The following is a 23,087-nucleotide window of genomic DNA, read 5'->3' on the forward strand; positions in this document are numbered from 1 at the left end:
TGCAAAGATGACAAACACAAGCGCAAATGCCATTATCATCGATCTCTGAGCTTTTATTACGAACTTCCTGAAGCCAACGACTCACCAGCCTCCCGGGTGAGAAGGAATAAATTAACATGCAAATAGTTATTCAGCCTAAATTTAATCTGGGCTGCATAGATGGGGTATTTTTCTCTTGTGTATGATGGCGTTCACTGGCATTTTGTTTGGCATTGTAATTCAACAGCCATACAAATAAAGAAAGGGTCATTTTGCAAGGACAAATGGGCACGTGTTAGTATTACTGTATAGGTGTAGTGGGCAGTATTCTCATTTGCATTTGATGTAATAAAGAAGCCTGTGCTCAAATTGATAGCCTACTCAATGCATCAGAATGACCTCGGCCTTTGATTGACTGGAACTCATGTTTATTACTCTGCTCTCTGGAATATTTGATTCTGATTGGTCAATGCACCATCCAGCGGTTTGAAATGTTATAATATTCGGTGTCACCTAAGGGCGTCTCAGTACACTACATGTTAAGTAGCCTACATGATGCATAAGTACATAGTGTATAAGTGAATAATGCACCATTTGGGACACCCTACTTATTGAGTGCTGCAGGGATGATTTATTTTTGTAAGCCAAAACCTGTGAGTTCGCATTTTAGCACTTCCGGTTCAATCACCTCGAAGTGAGTGGGTTTTTTGAATGGGTTTTTGGTTAGCCACTGTTAACAAGTGGCTAAATGGGACTATAGAGGTTGTCGGTGACATTAAACGTAATTACACCGAACAGGAAAAGTCATCTACTCACTAGGCCTTGCTGTCTTTAAGATTGCGCTCCTGAAAACAGATTGAAAAGTGATGGAAGGCCACGCGAAATCATGCAACCATTGTGTTATTTGTTTATAGCCTACACTTACATTTTTACTTTTGTATTAAGGCTTAAAAATGCATAAAAGTTGTGTTCAATTGAACAAAACGTGTAAGAATCATAAATGTCTGTTGGTCACAGAGCTTATTTTCTGCAATAATTCAAAAGCCAGTTTTATTGGGTTGATGGGTGATGTTAACTTTTGGGTTCGTCTACAAAATACGTCAGCCTACTACAGCCTTTTTTTGAGATATTAGTAGGATATTTTTCAGCATTTTTTTGCTTGCTGGCAAATTCTAAGCGAGGGTGGAGTAAAGCATTGCATTAAGAGTAGCCCAGTACATGCCATTCCATTTATAAGCTGGACAACCGGCTGAATAGAGAAAGAGACAGACAAAAAGAGAGAAAGTGAAAGGGACAGACAGTGAGAGAGAGAAAGAGTGAGAGTAACAAACCTCCACCATCTGCCACTAATGGTGTTAGGGAAGCATCCAGAGAGGCGACTTGTAAAAATGCATAAACGTTAAGTAAAGAAAGCTGAGCAATATGGGACATGATTTTAGAGGAGTCCGTGTCAAAAGTGAAGAGCTCAGAGGGAAATTGAGGCACATAATGGAAACGTAATGGGCTTAGTGTCACTGTCGTGCAGACAAGCCCACGGAGGATGCCGTCAGCGGCATTGACCCTTCCCCAACTCCAGCGGATTTATGGAAATTACCGGAATAAGGGACAAACAGCCTTTACAAACAAACCGATACCATAATTCCTGCCTGGCTATGGAATATCTAAAGCGACAGACAGAGGATCTTGCTCTCGAGAAGGAATGCAGCTCTACAGGCCCAAACCCAGCTAATGTCTCTCATTCCTCCACTTGAGCTGTTTTTATTCAATACATCATACTCTGAGACATAGTGATCCCATTGTTTTTGAACAAATGTGTATCAGCTGTAGAGCTTTGGGTAAAATAAAGTTTGAGGATTCCTATGTGATGGCAGACTGGAAAATGTTAAAGGGGTCATATGATGCGATTTCAAGTTTTCCTTTCTCTTTGGAGTGTTACAAGCTGTTCACGCTTAGATAAGATTAAAGTTGCAAAGACTACAGTCTCAAACACAAAGAGATATTCTTTATAAAAGTTAAGACTTGTCCACGCTCTCCTTAAACGCTCATTCAAACACGCCCCCACATGTCTACGTCACTGTGTGGGAAGATTTGCATAACACTGCCCAAATGTTTACGCAATGAAAGAAGGTGTAGCTTTTATTCTCGCTGTAGTATTGTTGCTGCCGCTGGCGCCATGTCCTGGAGACGCTGTGTTTAGTTGTGAAAGCGAAAGTACTTTGAAACACAACTAGAAATCAGTGGTTAAGTTGTATTTACAACACTGTTCCAGGGCTGTGTTTCCCAAAAGCATCGTAAGCCTAAGTTCATCGTGGCTCCATTCGGTTTCAATGGGTCTACGATGTACTTAAGCTTACGATGCTTTTGAGAAACGCAGCCCAGAACAGTTCAACCCAAATATTAGAGTGTGTGCAGCGCATTTTCCGAAGGACTATTTCCTGAACCTGGGAGAATTGCCTACAATGCCAGCTGTTTCTATAAAGTGGGGCAATTCCAACTTTGCAAGGACAGTCTGGCGCTTCTGACTCGCAGCCTGTAAGTATGTTTTCATATTTAAAGAATTTGCCACTGACTATTCAAACACGAGTTTTGAGCTGTGCAGAGTAGTGCTTGTTAGTCCTCCGATCACAAATGCAGACATGGTACTGTTTACGCAGCACGATGCAACACAACGCATAAAAAGACTACAAGTCATTATAATCAGTAATTATGTCCCTACTGGATACAACAAATGGCTCATTTATAATGGGTTTTATTGTTTTTGTCTCATCGCGCCGGGACACGGCATCACAATACAGTAAGGGGCGTAACATTTCCATTACACACTTGAGGTATTCGGCCAATCACAATGCAATGTATACCTGGCCAATCAGAGCACACCTCGCTTCTCAGAACGATGAGCTTTATAAAAATTGACGTGTTTCAGAAAGGCGGAGCATAGAGGAGCAACAATAATGTACAGTATGTGGAAAATAATGTGTTTTTTGAACCTTAAACCACATAAATGCATTGCATTACACCAAATATACAAAATAATGTTCTTTTTAGCAACGTTATATGACCCCTTTAAAAACACTTAAAGTCACCCAGTGTATGTGTTATTTTAAAGCATAAAAATTCAAATGAAGCTTCACCAACCAAAAATTCAATGATAACAGCATGAAGACATTGATCAGAGGTACTTCATGCTATTTACCCTCCAGAGACCAATAAGTCGAAAAGCTAATGTACTGTAGAATTGTTACATTTACTATTAAAGGAATAATTAACCCAAAAATGAAAATGTGCTTAATTTACTCATCCTCAGGATATTCAAGATGAGTTTGTTTCTTCATTGGAACAGATTTGGAGAAATTTACCACTTACCAGTGAATTCTCTGCAGTGGATGAGTGCTGTCAGAATGAGAGTCCAAACAGCTGTCTCGGTTTGGATTTTAGCCAGAAATATTAGTCTAAATTTAAGTCGCCGTAATGATGGATTTCTCAAAAAAAGAGCTTTTTGTTTCACAAGATGCTAATTGATGGACTGGAGTTATGTGGATTATTATGTTTTTTATCAGCTCTTTGGACTCTGACGGCACCCATTCACTGCAGAGGATCCATTGGTGAGCAAGTGATGCAATGCAAAATTTCTCCAAATCTGTTCCAATGAAAAAAAAAACTCATCCATGTCTTGGATGGCCTGAGGGTGAGTAAATTTATTTTTTTTATGTACTGTAACTATTGCATCTTTAATGTCTAAACTGACAATCAAAAATTGGTTTTAATATCCATTAAATCAGGAAGAAAATTTGTATGCTTAACAAACCTCAATTCCTTAAGGTTTCCCCCAAGTTTTAGAATCACTTACATAATTTATATAATAATCGGCACATTGCTTTAGATCTACTATTTTTGTTAAATTTAAAACAAGTAGCAAACAAGTAAAAAATGAGACACCATTGTAAGATTCCATGTCTTTAATAGTAACAACAGTAACACATTCATTGGAATGTACCATTCTAGGACGGGGGAGGACAGGTTGTCTGAACTTAACTTTGAAAGTATAACATCTGTGCTTCAGAGCCAAATGGAATCAATGATAATAGTTCTAGAATGCTGAACTGATTGAGTTCAGTTCTGGAACCAGTGTCAGTTTGACAGCAGGCATGTACCATTTGGATGAGGAGCACAGTTTGTATGAACTTTTAACTTGATCATGTGGGTTTGGTTTGATTTTGTGGAGTGAGATTTCACAGAGTGAGATTTAGCCTTTAGGAGCAGTGTATTGGCGCAGGAGAGAGGAGATAGCGCTAGACTCTGTCACCTCCTCTGGAAGGGAGCCTTCTTGATCTTTGATTGACGGGTCAGCTCCGGCCTTCAGGAGTAACTCAACTATTTCTGCAAACTCACAAGCTGAGGCTAGAGAGAGAGAGGGAGAGAGAACACAAGAAAAATAAATTAATACTGTTGGGTATATTTGCATTTTGTGCAAGGGAGTCAGTCAGACACACATTTTAGCGGAAAATGTGACCATTTTCTCAAGTCAACTAAAAAAAACTAGAATGTATTGTAATAAAATTATAATTTAATAAAATTTTAAAGTAACTGCAAAGTTATACAGTATAAATAATAGAATATTTTAAGAATATTTTTCATAATTAAAAAAAAAAAAATTGTAATATAGGTTGTTATAGGTAATTAGTTACTCATAGGTAATTAATATTTGAACAATAAAAAAAAATTGCTACTATAACAAAATGTCTTACTATTTCATTAAATAAAAAAATATTAATTGAAATAAAAATACTAATTATATATTCTAAATACTTATTATAAAATACTTATAAAAACCGTTGTTTATTTCACCTAGATGCCAAGGCAATAAAAATAAATAAAACTGAAATAAAAATTAATAAAAACATAAATATATTTTAAAAAATTATAACAAAATTACTAAAACTAAAATGAAAACAAAATATTAAAATAAAAACTAATTAAAAATGTAAAGTATAATAGTACCTAATGATACTAAAATAACACCGCTACCTGTTCTTAGGTAACATACCACCTTAAAAAGAACTTAATCCAGTTCTGTTTTCTCTCCCGTACACTTAAAGTAATTGTTACAGTACGTCTGAAGACTGAATGTGCAAGCTGCATCTATAGTTGAGCAGCACGCCTGCATTTGTGCCCCATTGGCAGTTTGTGCCCCATTAGGAGGCTGCAGGGCCGGGAGGGGCGGCACTCCTGTAACCCTGTTAGTGTTGCCTGCCACGCTGATGCAGGAACATTCCTCTAAGCTTGAGTGCTTTTTCACATCTATGTCAACTACTGCCTTCTTTTAAAAAGGAGGGAAAAACGCTCTCCTTATTCTTTCTCTTAGGTGAGTGGCTGATGTCAGCAGGAAAACCCCGAGTGACAAAAGTGGCTTTTAACCTCAGACCCCCGACCACAAGAGAATAAGGAGAAAGAATAAGAGTAAAGGAGAGTGAAAGAGAAGGGAAGTACAAGAGTGTTCTGCACATGTTGCCATGTGGTTGATACTGTAGATTGTTACTAAGTGGATGCTCACTGGCTAAAGTCAAAAGAGCCCATCTTAAGAGTGCCCAGTCTCTATGATATCTGGTCTCTATACATGGATTAGATCCCACTTCAGTATGCACTACAGTTTAAATGTCTCTTACGCTATTTAATAAAACAAATACAGTAAAACCAATAATATTATAAGAGTTTAAAATAACTGTTTTCTATTTGAATATATTTTAAAATGTAGTTTATTCCTGACATGGCAAAGTTGAATTTTCCATCTGAAGTGGAGTTTTTCTTTCTCAAGATTTACTGCTCAAGAAACATTTCTTATTATTGTTAAACAGAGTTGTGCTGCTTAATATTTTTGCGGAAACCACTATTTTTTCCAGAATTCTTTGATGAATAGAAAGTCAACAGCGTTTATTTGAACTATAAATCTTTTGTAGCATTCTAAAAGTCCTTTACTGACACTTTTGCTCTATTTAATGTATCCTTGTGGAATAAAAGTATTCATTTCTTAAAAAAAAAAAAAAAAAATCTTCCTGACACATATTTTGAACAGCAGACCTGTGATTTATTTTCCATGTTTTATCGTGTGTCAGGTAAAAAACGAAATTTGTATTTGTAAAGAAAAAAAAAAACTATAATATATATATATATATATATATATATATATAATTTCAATTCATTTTAAAACGGTTTATGTAATATGATGATATGATAAATTGCTTTTCTCTATATCTAAGCTTTGGATGAAAGCGTGTGCTAAATGTGCAAGACCTCATTAAGGAATATATGCCCCAAAAATGACAATCTTTTTTTAATCGGTCATCATTTACTCACTGTTGTTAGAAAAACTCATATGACCTTCCTTTTTGTGTGTAATAAACGTAGATGTAGAATGTCCAAGCTGCTATACATTGAAAGTGAATTGTGATCATGGTTGTACTGTACTTAGTCCCCATTTACAGTCACTATATGGAATATCTCTTTTAAAAAGTCATACAGGTTTAAGACAACATGAGACCGAGTAAATGAAGACAGATTTGTCATTTTTGGGTTAACTGTCACTTTAAGTAGGAAGCAGAAAAGGAAAACATTTAATTTTTTTTCTCTAGTCCATTTTTTTTGTTACTGTATTTTATTTTCGGCACGTGTGCGGGTCCTTGGGCAGTAAAGCCCCTAGTGCCTCTGGGGAGCTGTAGAGAAGAAGAACAATTTACAGCGTGCAGTAAACCCCTCAATTAATCATGTGTCAGCCGCATGGCCCCACACAGGGAGAGGTGGAAATGAATTTTCATTCTGTGCTATTCGTCTCTCTGAGTTCATCGCTTATGTTTATTAGTAACTTTTTTATATTCCATCCCCCAATCATTTTTCTGCTCTCCCTCCCCAAGGGGTGCTCATCTTCAGACGTCCACCCTGCCACGCGACCAACCTGAGGACAGATGGCAAACACACACACACACAAAACAAGGGCCTGGAGGCCGCCCATGTGTAGTGTCACATGACAGACCAACACTGTTGATTTCCTCTGGGACAACTGGTGATTATTACAGGTCCTATTTACCACACGTGTGGCTGTGGACAAATGTACCCATGCTCACACTCTCTCTCACACACACACACACACACACACACACACACACACACACACCTTCCTCCTGTAACTTCAGAGGTGAGGTGGATAAGCTTTTCATTCAGAAACCATTTTATATAGATTTCATAGAGATTTAAAAAATACTTTTGTACAGCAAGGGCACATTAAATTGATCAAAATAGTAAAGACATTCATATTAATGTTACAAAAGATTTCTATTTCAAATAAATGCAGTTCTTTTGAACTTTCTATTCATCAGAGAATCCTGAAAAAAAAGAATCACGGTTTCCACAAAAATGATTATGCAGCACAAATGTTTTCAACATTGATAATAAGAAGGAATGTTTCTTGCACACAAACACAGTATATTAGAATGATGGCTGCTAAAAATTCAGTTTTGCCATCACAGGAATAAATGACCTGTTAAAACAGAACATATTTTAGTTACTTTAAATTGTAATATTTACTGTATTTTTAATCAAATAAATGCAGCCTTGCAGAGCTTAAAATACTTTTTTTTTTTTTTTATCTTACCAACCCCGAACTTTGGAATGGTAGTGTATAATAATGTCTCATCTCTCAATTGAAAAAAATGTGTTCAAAGTAATGCATATTATGTCAAAATTACTGTGTTTACCAGCTAGTATTGCATAGTCATGTTAAAATAGATTTTGAAAATTGAACACAACCTGTTACAAAGAAGATCTCAGTATTTTAAACACAATATAGTTTTTAAACAGTGTATTAAAACATTTATCCTCATGCAATGTTTTGCTTCTTGGATGTCCATTGGAATGGAATGAACTGAAATTGTAATGTTCTCTTATTTTCGTTTGCCAGCATCTCAACTTGGTTTAAACTAAAATATTCCTTTAACATATATGACTCCCATTTGAAGTTTAAGAGTAAAAAAAATGGATTGCCACAGCATAGTTCTGTTCTTACCATAGTGCAGTGCGGTCTGTCCTTCATCATCCTGTGAAAAAGAAAAAAAAAAGTTTAGAGTTATAAAAGATATCGACCATTACATCTATTGTGAAACTCTTTAGACACTTTCTAATCTTTCTCCATAATGACTTAAGATTCCAAAAAGAACCATAAAACAAACAAACATGTTCAAGTGTAAGGCCTGCCTGTTGAGTTCAACTACCGCCACATGGTACAGCCTAAAACAGGTGATTTCAACTTGGAAAGGATTAAGAGAACAGATTAAACATTGATTTCCTGTCAGATAAACAATTAGATCCTTTAACCTCCAAAACAGACTTTTGAACAAATAACCAGGATCAGAGGAGCTTGAGGACTTTGTTTAGATGGACATATAAACCAGTTTAATATGAACAAACCTTTGACCCGCGTGCTTAACGAGGCTATGAGGCCATCATGGTGTATGTGTATAAAGCTCTAGGATGATCTATTCATCGTCCCCTGCAGGGACCATGTCCGATGCATTAGCCGCGGGGACCGAGGGCATCACACAACAATAGATGCTTATACAATAGGCCCAATGTGCCTGGTGTGCTGGTGACAAATTGCCACAGCTTGTGGTATCAGAGGTGCGATGCAGAGAAAGCCATATTTAGGGCAAGGATTAAGGATCCTGCGTGTGTGTGGATATAAATCCAGTGGAATGCAACACTCAAGGGGTCGGGAAGTTCTGCGGATGACACGTGTCGTCGGACTAAATTATATTTTAATTGCTACTTCAATGTGCCTTCTCACCCTAATAACGATGACAAATGGCATTATTGTTTTGGCTGGGTGGTTGGTGGAGATCATCAGAACCCAATGAGAACTACAGAGAGAGTTTTTATGACATGTCTCACGTTTGCCCCTCTGAAAAAAAATACTGAATTATTAAATAAAATAGAGCTTTTTAGTGCTGAATTTTACTTTTCAGTATCGAGTTAATAGAAGCATTTTAACATTTTTCTGAAAATATTAGGCCAAAAATTGCATTGTTGAAGTCGTTTACAAACATAAACACTGCAAACTTGTATTTTAGTTCTTGCTACTCTTTAAATTTAACAGTATTCAGAATAGAAAATAATAAAAAAAATTAAGTATAAATTAGTATAAAATTACATATATTAAGTGCCATTCTATATAAATAACATTTATTATAAACACCAAGCAGAGTTTATTAAATACAGATAAAAATAGTGTTTTATGTTCTGGAAAATATGGTATAGTAACATTTTTCTGTCCGCCATTTGAGCTTGTTGCAATACATTCTGGGAAACATGCTGCAAAACAAGGTATTTCACAGATTATATTTTGAAACGGGCTTCGCATCAGGAGAGCCTATAATGCCTTAAAACGTAGGTTTTGGAACAGCCATTATCAAGTATCCATAAGTGATGCTATCGTTCAGGACTGGTCTTTTAAGCTGAAACCCAGTGAAATTTCTTCTCCAAAGTAGTGAGCCAATGTGGATGGCCTTGTCAGTCAGATGCTGCTAAAGTCTGATCCCATTGTTCCTAATACAAAAATCTTCATCGCACCAGGGCCAGGGCTCTCAAACGATCCTATAGGAGTCAGATGCTATTGTTTATGGAGAGGCGAGAGAGTGACTCCAGGGGCTCTCTGATTGGATTAGCTGGTTAAAATCCCACTAGACGAACAGAATACTGATGCAGTCTCTCTCCTCACCTTCTCTGATATAGTTACTTCCCTCTGATCAGGATACAGAGTACACGAATATCAGTTAACATAATAAAATGCGACGACAAAAACAGACAGCTATTTTTTTTTATAATAAAAAACATTTTGTGTTTTAATTTTCACATTGTATATGAAGAAAATAATTTTCACAAATGTGATATTTATATATAAAAACTCTCTTATATTCACCATGATGACCATAGTTTTCACCAAAATTCTAGTTACTACAATCATTTTTAGTTTTACAGTTGCAACAATAACTTTTAACTATGTTATTTTGACAGAACACATCACGGTAAGGGAAACACTGCAACTTAAAATTATATTATAAATATATTTTTAAATCTAGACATTAGCCAATGAGAATATTTATCATTGTCACATGCACTGTTAAAAAATCAGAAGAAAAAATGAGCTCTCGATAGAATAAAGAGTGGCAGATGTTTATGAGAATGGTCGATACAGTGTATGGAGATGCACAATTCACATTATACCCATAATTAAACAGTGTGGGCTTTATGAAACATAATCTTCTTTCACTAATCTTGTGTGCAGGCAACATCCGCATTGGCCCACATCTCTAGAGCATGGACACAAGAGGCGGTGTGTGGACGGAGACGGCAGACAAACAGGTTGGCATGAACTGCTATGATTCATGGGAAATGGATATAGACATACACCTGTTAAAGTTAGTCTATTCGCACCTAGTCTATACTACATTTTTAGAATAATAGCAGAATCATCTACAGTAATATTTTAAGTGCACTGTTTAACCCTGGGATTCTTTTTAAACAGTACAGAAGAAATTCATAAGTATGCTGAACACTTATTGGATGCTTACTATTACTGATTTTCCAATGTAGCAAATTAAAAACATGCAGCTCTGTGTGTGAGTGCATGTGCTCATGTATGTGTGAGCGCATGCTTATATGTATTTGTGTGTGTTTGGGGGTCAGAGACTAATGTCTCTAAAGCAGTCTGATGAAATCAGGCATAAATTGGATTGTCCTCCATTTAGTTTTCAAGAGAGAAGCGGAAAAGTCAAGTAAGAAGCCAGCATAGCATTTTTCCCAAGCAAACGCCATCCTAATCAGGAAACTACATAGAAAGAAACTGCTAGACCTCTAGGTTTCCTTGCCTTATCCCTGTGACACGTGTGTGAGAGAATACATATATAAATATATATATATATTTGTATACAAAAACCAATTCACATCCCAATGTGGATCACAGAAAGCAGTACGGTTCAAAAGTCCATGATGAGAACCTGTGATTCAAAATTTAAATTCATTTTTCTTCTCTTGTTTTTATACTGAGAATTGCAGTAAGTAAAATTCAGTGCACTTTTGTACAAAATTAATGCTTTTACTCGGTAAGGATGCATTAAATTGATCAAAAGTGACAGTAAAGACATTTATGTTGTTTAACCAATGTTCTTTTGAGCTTTCTATTCATCAAAGAATCTTGAAAACAGTCATGTTTCCCTAAAACATATTAAGTAGCACAACACTGATAATAATAAGAGAGAGCACCAAATATAGAAGCATATTAGAATGAATTTTGAAAGATCATGTGACATGATCCTAAATATTCAGCTATACCATTACAGGAATACTTTTTTTTTTTTTTTAAATCTATTCAAATGGAAAACAGTTTAAATTGTAATAATTTTTCACCATACTACTGTTTTACTGGATTTTTTTAAATTAAATAAATGCAGCCTTGCTTGCATAAGAGGCTTCTTTAAAAAAAAAAAAAAAAAAAAAAAATAAAAGTTTAAACAATCTTACCAATTCCAAAATTTTGACTGGTATACAAGCTTATAAAATCGAAACTTTTCTATTCACACCAACAAGCCATCACAGATCGGCAGCAATATACATTCAAAAGTGCACTAGAACATTTCTCTTTCCCATTACTGTCAGTGTATTTCAATCCATTCAGGGAGCATCGTCTAATGAGATTAACCCAAAGAGAACTACCTCAAAACAGCCCTCTGATGACAACACAGAGCGGAAAAACACAGGAAGAAAGTGAAAACAACAACGTAAAAGTGATTGGTGGAATAAGGACAGTGTATCAGCACTGTAAAAAAAAATATTTGTTTCAACTCAAATAATTGAGTTAAAATTTTTAGTTTAGTCAACTAAAATATTCCAGTTGTCCCTTAAATTAACATTGAGTAACTTAACATTTTTAGTTTAGTCAACTTGAAATTTTAAGTCAGCGGGGTAACAAATTATTTTAAGTTGAAACAACTTTTTGAAACAATTTGTTTTTACAGTGAGGACAAAGTGGGAAGAAATGGAAGAGAAATAGCAAAGATGAGATGAAATGTAATAGTAAAACGGATTAGACAATGTTTCTGCGGCGTCTGTGGTAGAGACTGCAGTCGTACCATCTGTGTAGGCTTCAACGGGAGCTGGCATACATACGCTGCCCACCAGGTCACTAAAAGCTTTCATGTTTTCATACCAGCACAACCCGGCAGTTCCCTGCGGCATATGGTAGGTGTGCTGGGAGCCACCATCACAGCTTTATCTAGCACGACTAAATCTCTCACAGGAACACCCTTTCTCTCTTTATCTCCCTCTCTCTCTTGCTCTTTCCCTCTGCTGTCCCGGATAGAAACATTAAACAAAAATGCACATGCAATTATGATTTATGATGACTGTATGCAGGGAGCGCAGGGTTTTTTAATGACCTTGGCAGTAGACAGGAGGAGGAGGAGAGAGGGATAGACAGAGGAGTGAATCGATATAACCACACGGCATTCATATGCAGATACGCTTATGATGAGCAGGTGCCATTAATCAGAGCATGCAGAAAATGCAGCCATATGCATGATCATAACACCTATAGTCTTACACAGATATAATACAAGATTTATGAATATCTGGGTTCCTTCTTTTCAATAAAGAAGTTCTTGTTCTTTTGCATATATTAAACGGAAGATATTCAAGTTGCAAAGAGGAAATGGGTGCATGTAAACATGTATGGTTATTGCTATTATGCAGTATCTTTAGTAATGTTCAAAAATGAATAAGCTGGTCTGTAATTTAAGGAGGTATTTATGGTATAATAAATTGTGAGTTTTTTTGTCAAATCTAGGCACTTAATTCTGATTTTTTTTTAAACATTCATAATTTAAACATTGATAATATTAAAAATTTATCCTGAGCACCAAATCAGCATATTAGAATGATTTCTAAAGGTATATTTTTTGCAATAGCCAAAAATACATTGTATAGGTCAAAATGATTGATTTTTCTTTTATGCCGAAAATCATTAGTATATTAAGTAAAGATCATGTTCCATGAACATATTTTATACAGTTCCTACTGTAAATATATTAAAACTTAATTTTTGATTAGTAATATGCATCGCTAAGGTCTTCATTTGGACAACTTTAAAGGCGATTTTCTCAATATTTTGAATTTTTTTGCACCAGATATTCAAATAGTTGTATCTTGGCCAAATATTGTCCTATCCTAACAAACCATACACCAATGGAAAGTGACAAGCGTATTTATTCAGCTTTCAGATGATGTATAAATCTCAATTTTGAAAAATTTACCCTTATGACTGGTTTTGTGGTCCAGGGTCATATATTCTCAAATTAACACAGGTTTGTTTGGAAATTTTCAATGAGAGAAAGGAAAATTTTTTGGACTACCTGTAATATGTTTTAATAAATTGCTGGTGTAAGAGCATAACACCTGTGTGAGTTTAATATTTTAACCAATATATTAAGACATATATGAAGAAGACACACGAAAATACTGCATAGTAGGACTGACCCATATGAGTGTGCACACAAGGGTACTTTCTCGTTGGGAGAGCTGTGTTAAAAGGATCAGGCGGGTGGACCGCTCCTAATTGAATCTATTTCACCTCTGTGTGCAGTGTTAACCTTGCCAGCCAGTCTGTGTGTGAGGGTTAGCCTGTCAGTGCATATCACTCGATCCCAAAATGTCCTTGACAAACCCTCTGTAAAGATCAGATCAGGCTTTTTCCCCTCAGAGTACCATCTCAAAACACTTGAACATCTTCACTTGTTCAACAGAGGGCATCCATCACACCACAATCAATTATAAACATAATGTAGATGGTGGATACTATACACTAAAACAGAATCTGAAATCTGATTGGATGGTTTGAAGCGGCTGTTAAAATATACATCTGTAACCGCACAGCAATTCTGTATTCCATATACAGTATGAACAATACATAGTTTGGATAATGAAGTATATTATTTGATGGATGAAGTTATTGTAATGTAATTATTTATTTAACACTGGTCAATTTTTATCATACTACGGTTGCTGCCATTGCATAAAATAAAAAAAACATTCAAGTTACCAAAGGCTCTTGTGATGTAGGCTTATTATTTTACCAATTCCGTATTGCTGAGAATATATATGCACCTAAATTGAAAATATAAACACAAATGACATTATCTGCATGTAGATATCTTGCCTATCAGAATTAAATATGTGCCTTAGCAGTAAAAAAAACACAAATCGAGATATAGACACAATTGTTTCCAAGGAAACACTTATGGAGGATGGAGCTGTTTAAGTTGGCTGTAATATTCAGAGGGAGATTGATTAGTAGCAGCAAGACTGATTGATTTTTTTTCTTTTACAGTCAATCCTGGAGGCAGAGCAGCGTTCACCTCTCTTCTCTCTAATGCACAACAGCATACGTATGTTAATCAGCTGCATAACCAGCACTCACGCCTTCCTACAACCGCATTAAATCATTGTCTGGGTTTTGTTTTTGTTCTTCTTGAATTAGTGACTCTCTTTTCCTATTGACAGTCCTTGGGTAAACCCAGAGCATTTAAAAAGAAGCGCAAATGAAAACAAAACACATTTGTGGAATTTAGTCCCGCCCCCCTCTGTGTCTGCGTCTCAGTGTCCACCCCAAGGGATGTCTTAGGATCCATTAAGCAATTTCGCATGAGCCAAGAGTGGCGGAGAATTACCATGGGCAAGTCCAGGATCATCAGAGCAGTTCAAAAAGAAATACATGAAATAAATAAATGCATAAACCACTCTAATATGAAAATCAATGTTGCAGGCGCAGCTAAATCGCTGTGGGGGAAAAACTAATAAACCACAGGGCCTGTGTTCTGCCCCTGCTGGGAAATATGCTCAATCTCTCTCTCTCTCTTTCTTTCTCAGCACACAGCTGTGGACAGCTTTAATGTCCTTCACAATTTATGTGGATGGTTTGAAAACAGGAAGAAAACTGTTGAGTGTACGTATTGTGGCAAGGCGGCAGGAAGAGGGAGAAACAGATGGTTCTGGAGAGGCTTTTCATCAGAGGAGTTTAGCTGCCTGCGGCTAGAATGAAACACTTCGCCGAGAATGAATTGAACCCGCTGATAGCGTCGTTTATTTTCACGTGCTTTCTGCGTTTTAGCTCACGATTCACTGAAGGAATTATGCAAATCAGATGATGACGCAAAAATATGTGCCGAATTGCGCGATTCTGGTGTACTTTAATGGGTCTTGCAGCAATGTGTCAGTGTTTTTGTTCTTAAACACTGTTGCATGTGTATATTTCTCATGCTTTTATACAAAGTGGCTTACATTGTGTTCCATGACCGTTATTTATATAGCGCTTCATACAATACTGATTCTGCTGCTAGCACCTTGGTCTACTTAGTGAGCTGTATCAGCATTTTAAAATAAAGCTTTACTTATTAATATACAATGCGATATAAACATGGACCAGTTATGTTTTTCTCCATTCATGAATAATCATAATTTGATAATTAATGCTGTTGCAAACATTCAGTTGTTTAAACAAAACTGCACTACTCCTTTAAACAATGTTAAAGGGATGCTCCATCCAAAAATGAAAATGCTGTCATTGTTTACTCACCCTCATGTCATTCCACACCTGTATGACATTCTTTCTTCTGTGAAACATAGAAGAATGTTGATAAACTGTTTCGGTTCCTATTGACTTCAGTTGTATATTTGTCCATACAGTGGAAGTCAATGGAAACTGTCTGGTTACCAATAAGTTCTACAGACGAAAGAAAGATATACAGGCATGGAACGATACAAGGGTGAGCAAATGATGACAGAATTTTCATTTTTGTTTAGACTATGCCTTAAAATGTGACCAAAAAAGTGGCCACTTTTGTGAATAATAATCCATATTTATAAAATAAATTCCATAATAAACTTAATTTAAACCACTAAACCCAAACCACTAAGATCATAAGTTTAGCTCCCAGGAAATGCATGAACTGGTGCCAAACATAAAAGTTAATAATTAGCCTAAACTGATTTGCAAAGTGTTTGTAAATCACTTGTCTGCTAGGGGGAATGCTGGAAGCCAAACTAGAACCATTAACAAATATTCAATCAATTCTATTTCACCTAGTTGAAAAACAAAGTGATGAACAGCACAAAACATGTTTCACTTATAAATAAGAAAAAAATTCTGGGAACACTCTTAAACAATGAGTCACACAAATTGCTTTTTCTAAAATGAATTGAACTTCACACAATACTCTCCGAACTAGCAATCAAAACTAGAGAAACCAAAATCACTGACTGCCCTGTAGTGCTGCTCTCAGCTTCAAATGTTACCCTACAATGATTACAATTTGTATAGCAAAGCCAGCCTCAGATCAGAAGCAAAACTCTTCTGAATGAGCGGTAAGTGTGAGACTCTCAGGTGTTTCACCCCATGCGGCTAAACCCTCCCACCACTGAGCCCCATTCTCATGCAGCTGGCGATTGGATGCCTCTCCTCGCCAATCTTATGACAGATTGATTTAGGCATTTGTTATGACGTGGAGGATGGAACCATTTGTTATAGTGGACCTGTGGCAGCAGCAGAAGGACCTGAATGTGTAAGAATGTTTTCAACAGGGAATTTTAAACAGTTGCTGGGATTAAGAAAGTGTGTAGAAACACCTTTTTTTTTCTCAAACCTACCTAATCTGTAGTCTTCCAACTACATAATTTCATGCATCATTTTAAAATAAAATTATGCAACAGGTGACATTTTGTAAAACCAATCAAACCCTTAAAACTGCTGTCAGGAACTAGCACGAATGCGAAACCTCAAATTACCTTTCCATTTCCACAGTGCCACTAAATTACCTGTAAATAAACAGCATCCGTTCTCTGTCCCAAACAATTCCTCACCATGAACTACTAGTAGTCCAGGCAGATATTTATCACTATTGATCTACCTGGTCCTCGCCAGGGCCTTTTGTTCTCTCGGCTCCAGGCTCTGACCTCAATTAAGTTATGAATTTCAATCTGATGGACTGAGAGCGTGTGGCCAGCACAGCCGTGCAAGAAGGGGAGTGGATTAATTAGACACAGCGGCTCTGGGATTCACCCTCCACTGCTTGCGGCTCCTGTTGTTTTCAAAAGAAAACGCACACAGCGAGAGGAAGGACAATACAAAGAAAGAAAGAGAGAAAGCAGTGGCTCAAGCTAAATATTAAAACTGCATTAAATTTGATGTTTCAATAAAGTCCACAATACAGCTGACTGGCAAATGAGTTAAAATACCAAATAAAAAGCTTGCTTGCATTTCCAAAACGTAATGCACTTGAGGCAGCAAAAACAGTATAAATTATTAATGACCAACCACAAATCATTATGCAAACAGAATTAAGGAAGACCAACTGTAAATATATCTTGCAGACATTATAATGCTGACATCACTGTCTGTTTTGAATGCTTAGATGAAACACATTCTATCAGATGCCAAGAATTTTGAATCTTCAGTCTCAAATTTCTAAAAAAATATAATGAGAAAACATTGGTGTAGAAACAATTTTCACTCAAAAATTGCTAGTACATGTCACAATTAAAAAGAAACAGCAAGTAACATTGAATTATACATGAAATCTTGAAGTCAACATTTTTTCTTGCACTCCAAAAAATTGAATTTACAACTTTGAAAAATCACTTTTTTTTCAGCGTACTTAATCTGAATACTAAAGGAGTGTCACTACAATGCTGCCTTCCAAGCAATGCAAAAATAAACATTATTCAGAGTGTTATTCATAATGTTTAATATTTTCACAGAAGTTTCATCAAAAGCATGCTTCTGTGAGCGTGAAGAACAAATCCCCCCCAAACTCTCCCATGTGTCCCAGTTCTGTTCAATTATGCAGAGAGAAGTGAATATATGTTGTCGTTGTGATGTTGTCCAGGTGGCTGTTGACAGGTGGCATATGAGCTAATCTGACAGAACAAGGGGACTTTTTGCTCCTATTGTGGTTCCCCTTGATCCAGGATTACACCAAAACACCACCATATTCAAACTACCACATTCTCCACGACCACCGCATCCATCAGCTGATTAATTTCAATACAATTTTCATTGAAGACATAATAGCTTTTTTTCTCCCTTCCCCCTTTTTCAATCAACAAATTAAAAATATAAACCACTTTTATCTTTATTTAACACTAAGCTGAAATCGGATCACAGGACAGATGCGTGAAAACGCTGCCCTCGCTCACAGTTCATAGTTCAGCCATTATTGGGTCTATTGTAATATTTTCATTTATAATGTTCTACCTTTTGTCTTAGATTTTATATAATCAAAGTCACTTGGAAAATATGAATGTATAAGTCTCAGAAAACATTTATGAATAAGAAAATACATCTAAACGGAGCTATTGTTTTTTTCTTTGTGTGCTTTTCAGATGCAGTCATGGCTCACACTTGAACCTAATGAGTGGCTACGAAGTTTTATATTGCAATCAAATCACACTTCCTGAAAGTATTAACATAGGATAATAATTTTGGCAGGAGCAGTAGCATGATTTAATACGGCCATATTTTCTCTCATGCCACCTGAACGCTACTTAATAAATCTGCCCTCAATAATTCTCCTGCTGTAGTCCAGCAATATTCACCTTCTGCTGGTCAGTGCAGTAACCCACAAGATTCTACTGTAGTAGTAGTATATATTTATTTAATGCCATGTCAGCATCTTAGGCTATTTTCATGGCTAAAACAATTAAAAAATACAAGTATAACAAATACCATAAAAACCAGCAAAGAAACAAACAAGTTATATTACACAAGATTTTTTACATTAACATATGATAAAAATTCTAAAGGCTGATCCAAAAAAAAAAGCAGGCCAATTTATGTCCAAATTCAAGTAATGATTTTATTTCCAAGGAAATACAATTCTTGGCTCCAAAATATATATGTATTATATATTTATTTATTTTCACATATTATAAAATATTAAATAATAAATTTTATTATATGTGACCCTGGACCACAAAACCAGTCGCTGGGGTATATTTGTAACAATAGCCAAAAATACATTGTATGGGTCAAAATGATTGATTTTTCTTTTATGACAAAAATCATTAGGATATTAAGCAAATATCATGTTCCATGAAGATATCTGGTAAATTTCTTACTGTAAATATATCAAAACTTTATTTTTGATTTGTAATATGCATTGCTAAGAACTTCATTTGAACAACTTTAAAGGCAATTTTCTCAATATTTAGATTTTTTTTTTTTGCATCCTCAGATTCCAAAATTGTCCTATCATAAGAAACCATACATCAATAGAAAGCATATTTATTCAGCTTTCAGATGATGTATAAATCTCAATTTCAAAAAATTTACTCTTATGACTGGTTTTGTGGTCCAGGGTCACAGATATTTATGCTATACAAGGCCGGTGATAAAATGTCTTTTACATATAATATAACGTTATGTTGTCTGTTGCAGCTCTAGTGGGGATTTCACATTAGTCTAACTGTTAAAATACAACAATAGAACAGCATTGATTGTTGTCTAGGCCAAGCATTTTCTCTCCACCCACACAATTAAGGTCCACAGCCACCAAAAAAATAAATAAATAAAAAAGAGAGTCATTTGCAAATGTTCTGATTATATGGGTTGTATAAAGCAAACAATTTGGCTGATTACTTCCAATTGATTTGTCTTAGCGAGAATCAGATCAAGCCAGTGACCTGCATAACTGTACTTCACCGTATTAATTTCCCAATAAGTATTCAGCCAGCTTAAAACAAAGCCAAATCTGCCATTATGACCTGTAGTGTTTTTTTTAAATACAGCTACCTGCTTATAGTGTGTTGCTTAACGCCCACCGAGATGCTGATACGATATCTCTAAATGATTAATATACAGCTGCTGCTAAGCTCAGGGATGGAGGATGGAAGCAGGACTTCCCAGTTCACTGTTCTCCTAGATTAGTGATGAGGAGGGTCTATCAGCTCTGGGATCGAAAAGTAAAATATGTACTTCTATAGAAAATATACAGAAGTTCACCACATTTTGCTCAATTTTGAGAAAACTGAAAGTCACATTTAAGACGGTCACTAAATTATTAGGGTTTTTAAAGTTAAATTAACTTTAGTTGCATTATTTATCTGAATGTTAAAATATAGGGAATGAGCATGCTCAATTAAATATTATCAACTGATACAATAAATAAAAGGAAACTCTATAACCAATATATTGTGCACCCAGAATACACAATATATTTGTAACCATATTGGATCCAGTATTGGTCAAATATTAGGACTAATCAAATAAATAAAAATACTCAATAAATTAATTGCATAATATGCAGATTAATTCATTAAATTAATCTCAGAAGTTTATATTTTTGTTTTATTCCATATCATTGAACCTAAACCCATTACTTGTCTAACAGTTCACATCAATCCATTTTGCAATTGAATAAATATATGAATTTCCTTTTTTTTCCCCATCTTACACCAAACTTTAAAATGGTAGTCTATCCATAGTAGTTTCCATAAAAAATATTAGGCAGCAAAAAACTGTTTTTAACATTGATAATAATAAGAAATGTTTCTTGAGCAATAAGCGTAAGTGCATAAGAGACTTAATATAATATAATAATGTTTTTGCATTTTTGATCAAATAAATGCAGCCTTGGTGATCTTAAGAAACTTCTTTCAAAAACATAAACATCTTAAACACACTAAACTTGTAAACAAAAAATCTAAATTTAAATAAATGTATAAAATCAGTAACCAGACTATGTTATTATGCCTAATGATTAGCATTTTTAAAACATAACTGAGATTTAAATGAGGGCAAGGGTAATCTAAAATAAAAACATATAGAAAATGAGCATGCACCATTAAATATTCAATTGTTTTATTCCATATCATTGAGCCTAAACCTGTTACTTGTACATAGTTCACAGCAATCTATTTTGCAATTTCATTTGTCAATCTGTGTTTGTTGATGGACAAAATAACTATTTGCCATCGCATCGATTCTCAGCTATAGCATGAAAACGATCATCATTGTTGATCAGCCAGAATGTCTTAATGTGTGTTTACAGACTCACCTGGCTATTGATATCAGCATTGTTCTGCAAGAGTAGAGACACCAGGTCTTTGTGGCCCCTGTCGCACGCCCAGTGCAAGAGAGCTCGGCCCTGAAACACACAAATAATTCATTACCATAAAACTTCACAGAGAAAAAAAAAATCATGATGGATGCAAATACAAAATCTCTGTGCAAACTGTTTCAATTTTTTGGCTTGGTTTTGCTTCAGACAATGCACAATACGTCTTTTAGTCAATCTAGGGCGTTCGATCCCATAAGTCAATCCCTTACTCTGATTTAGATACAATTATTTAATAAACTCTCTTTCTGGCTTTGATACGGTGCATAAAAATGAGCACCAGCCAAGAGGCGTGGAGAATATTCAATAACATCCCATATTTGCAAAGGACCTCTGCAACCCAAAACCATAGACGTGTCCACAGACCACACAACCTACGGGTCGACTCCTTCAGATGGATGAATCCCTCTTCACCTCTAACACATTCATTTATTCCCTTTTGTTATGCGGACCTCTATAAAGTTAACTTCACAATAGATTTCGCTCCTCCAGAAAAAATTAATTATGCACAACAATTTATAACTCAGAGCCTTTAGACCCAACTATTTAACGATGTGCTGACAGGATGAGTACTTCTCTGGCCACTGTGCAGGCGAGAGAGAAGGGCATTGTGGGAGGGAAAGATCATGGGCGCTCCAGAAACAAATTGCAGTGGGACGGGAGACTCTTTAGCAGTGATTGATGCGGTTCTGGGGACAAAAAGAGAGCAGACCCTTGATCACCAGCGCCGCCCCCCAGGCCTGAAGCCGCTTGTCCCCATCAAGGCTGCAGAGTTCATTTTTCAGTGAAGGCCAATTAGATAAAGCCAACTCCTTAAGTCGTATTCCATGGCTGAAATTATATTGATCTCCACTGCTGCATGTTAAAATGGATATTTATGAGGGAGTCTGAAGCTTTACACCACAAGAGTTTTTTTTTTTTTTTTTTGGAGAGGAGGGTGTCCCCTGGACTGTTTGTCAAATTTTCATCAGAGATATAGCCAAACATTTTTCTTTTCTCCTACTCTCCTCCCAAGACACACCATTCTCTGGATCCGTAGCCCTTGACTAACAAATTGTACTACAATGGCTTTTTGGACATGGTGCCATGATAATACCATGGCTTCTAGACATGGTATTTTTGAAGCACCGTGTAAATAGAAAAGAATCACACATGAATATATACCATGGTATATATTAGAGCACCATTGTTTTACAACCCGAATTCCGGAAATGTTGGGATGCTTTTTAAATTTGAATAAAATTAAAACTAAAATAATTTCAAATCACATGAGCCAATATTTTATTCACAATAGAACATAGATAACATAAATATTTAACTGAGAAATTTTACAACTTTATGCACAAATTGAGTTCATTTAAAATTTGATGCCTGGTACAGTTCTCAAAATAGTTGGGACAGGGGCATGTTTACCATGGTGTAGCATCTCCTCTTCTTTTCAAAACAGTTTGAAGACGTCTGGGTATCGAGGTTATGAGTTTCAGGAGTTTTGGTGTTGGAATTTGGTCCCATTCTTGTTTGATACAGGTTTCCAGCTGCTGAAGAGTTTGTGGTCATCTTTGACATATTTTTTATTTAATAATGCGCAAAATGTTCTCTATAGGTGAAAGATCTGGACTGCAGGCAGGCCAATTCAGCACCCGGACTCTTCTACTACGAAGCCATGCTGTTGTAATAGCTGCAGTATGTGGTTTTGGATTGTCCTGCTGAAATACACAAGGCTTTCCCTGAAATAGACGTCGTCTGGGGGGGAGCATTTGTTGCTCTAAAACCTTTATATACCTTTCAGCATTCATAGTGCCTTCCAAAACATGCTGCCCATACTGTATGCACTTATGCACCCTCATTCCATCAGAGATGCTGGCTTTTGAACTGAAAGCTGATAACATGCTGGAAGGTCTCCCT

The 23,087-nt window shown here is 35.9% G+C and overlaps 1 protein-coding gene across 2 annotated transcripts in view; it reads right to left on the reverse strand.

Annotated features, from left to right (window-relative positions):
* Positions 1 to 2,713: 2,713 nt before the first annotated feature.
* Positions 2,714 to 23,087, reverse strand: part of LOC306847753 (acyl-CoA-binding domain-containing protein 6) — a 31,278-nt gene continuing 10,904 nt past the window's right edge. The window contains exons 6-8 of one of the 2 annotated variants that reach the window (XM_079381895.1): positions 21,123 to 21,212; positions 8,033 to 8,063; positions 2,714 to 4,377 (exon numbers count right to left, since the gene is read on the reverse strand). In XM_079381895.1, coding sequence (XP_079238021.1) covers positions 4,223 to 4,377; positions 8,033 to 8,063; positions 21,123 to 21,212 — 276 coding nt within the window. In that variant the 3' untranslated portion in view covers positions 2,714 to 4,222. The remainder of the gene's footprint in view (positions 4,378 to 8,032; positions 8,064 to 21,122; positions 21,213 to 23,087) is intronic. The other variant, XM_079381896.1, reaches the window with a different exon arrangement.

The sequence above is a fragment of the Barbus barbus genome, assembly GCF_936440315.1.
Source record: "Barbus barbus genome assembly, chromosome: 28".
Classification (NCBI taxonomy): Eukaryota; Metazoa; Chordata; class Actinopteri; order Cypriniformes; family Cyprinidae; genus Barbus; species Barbus barbus.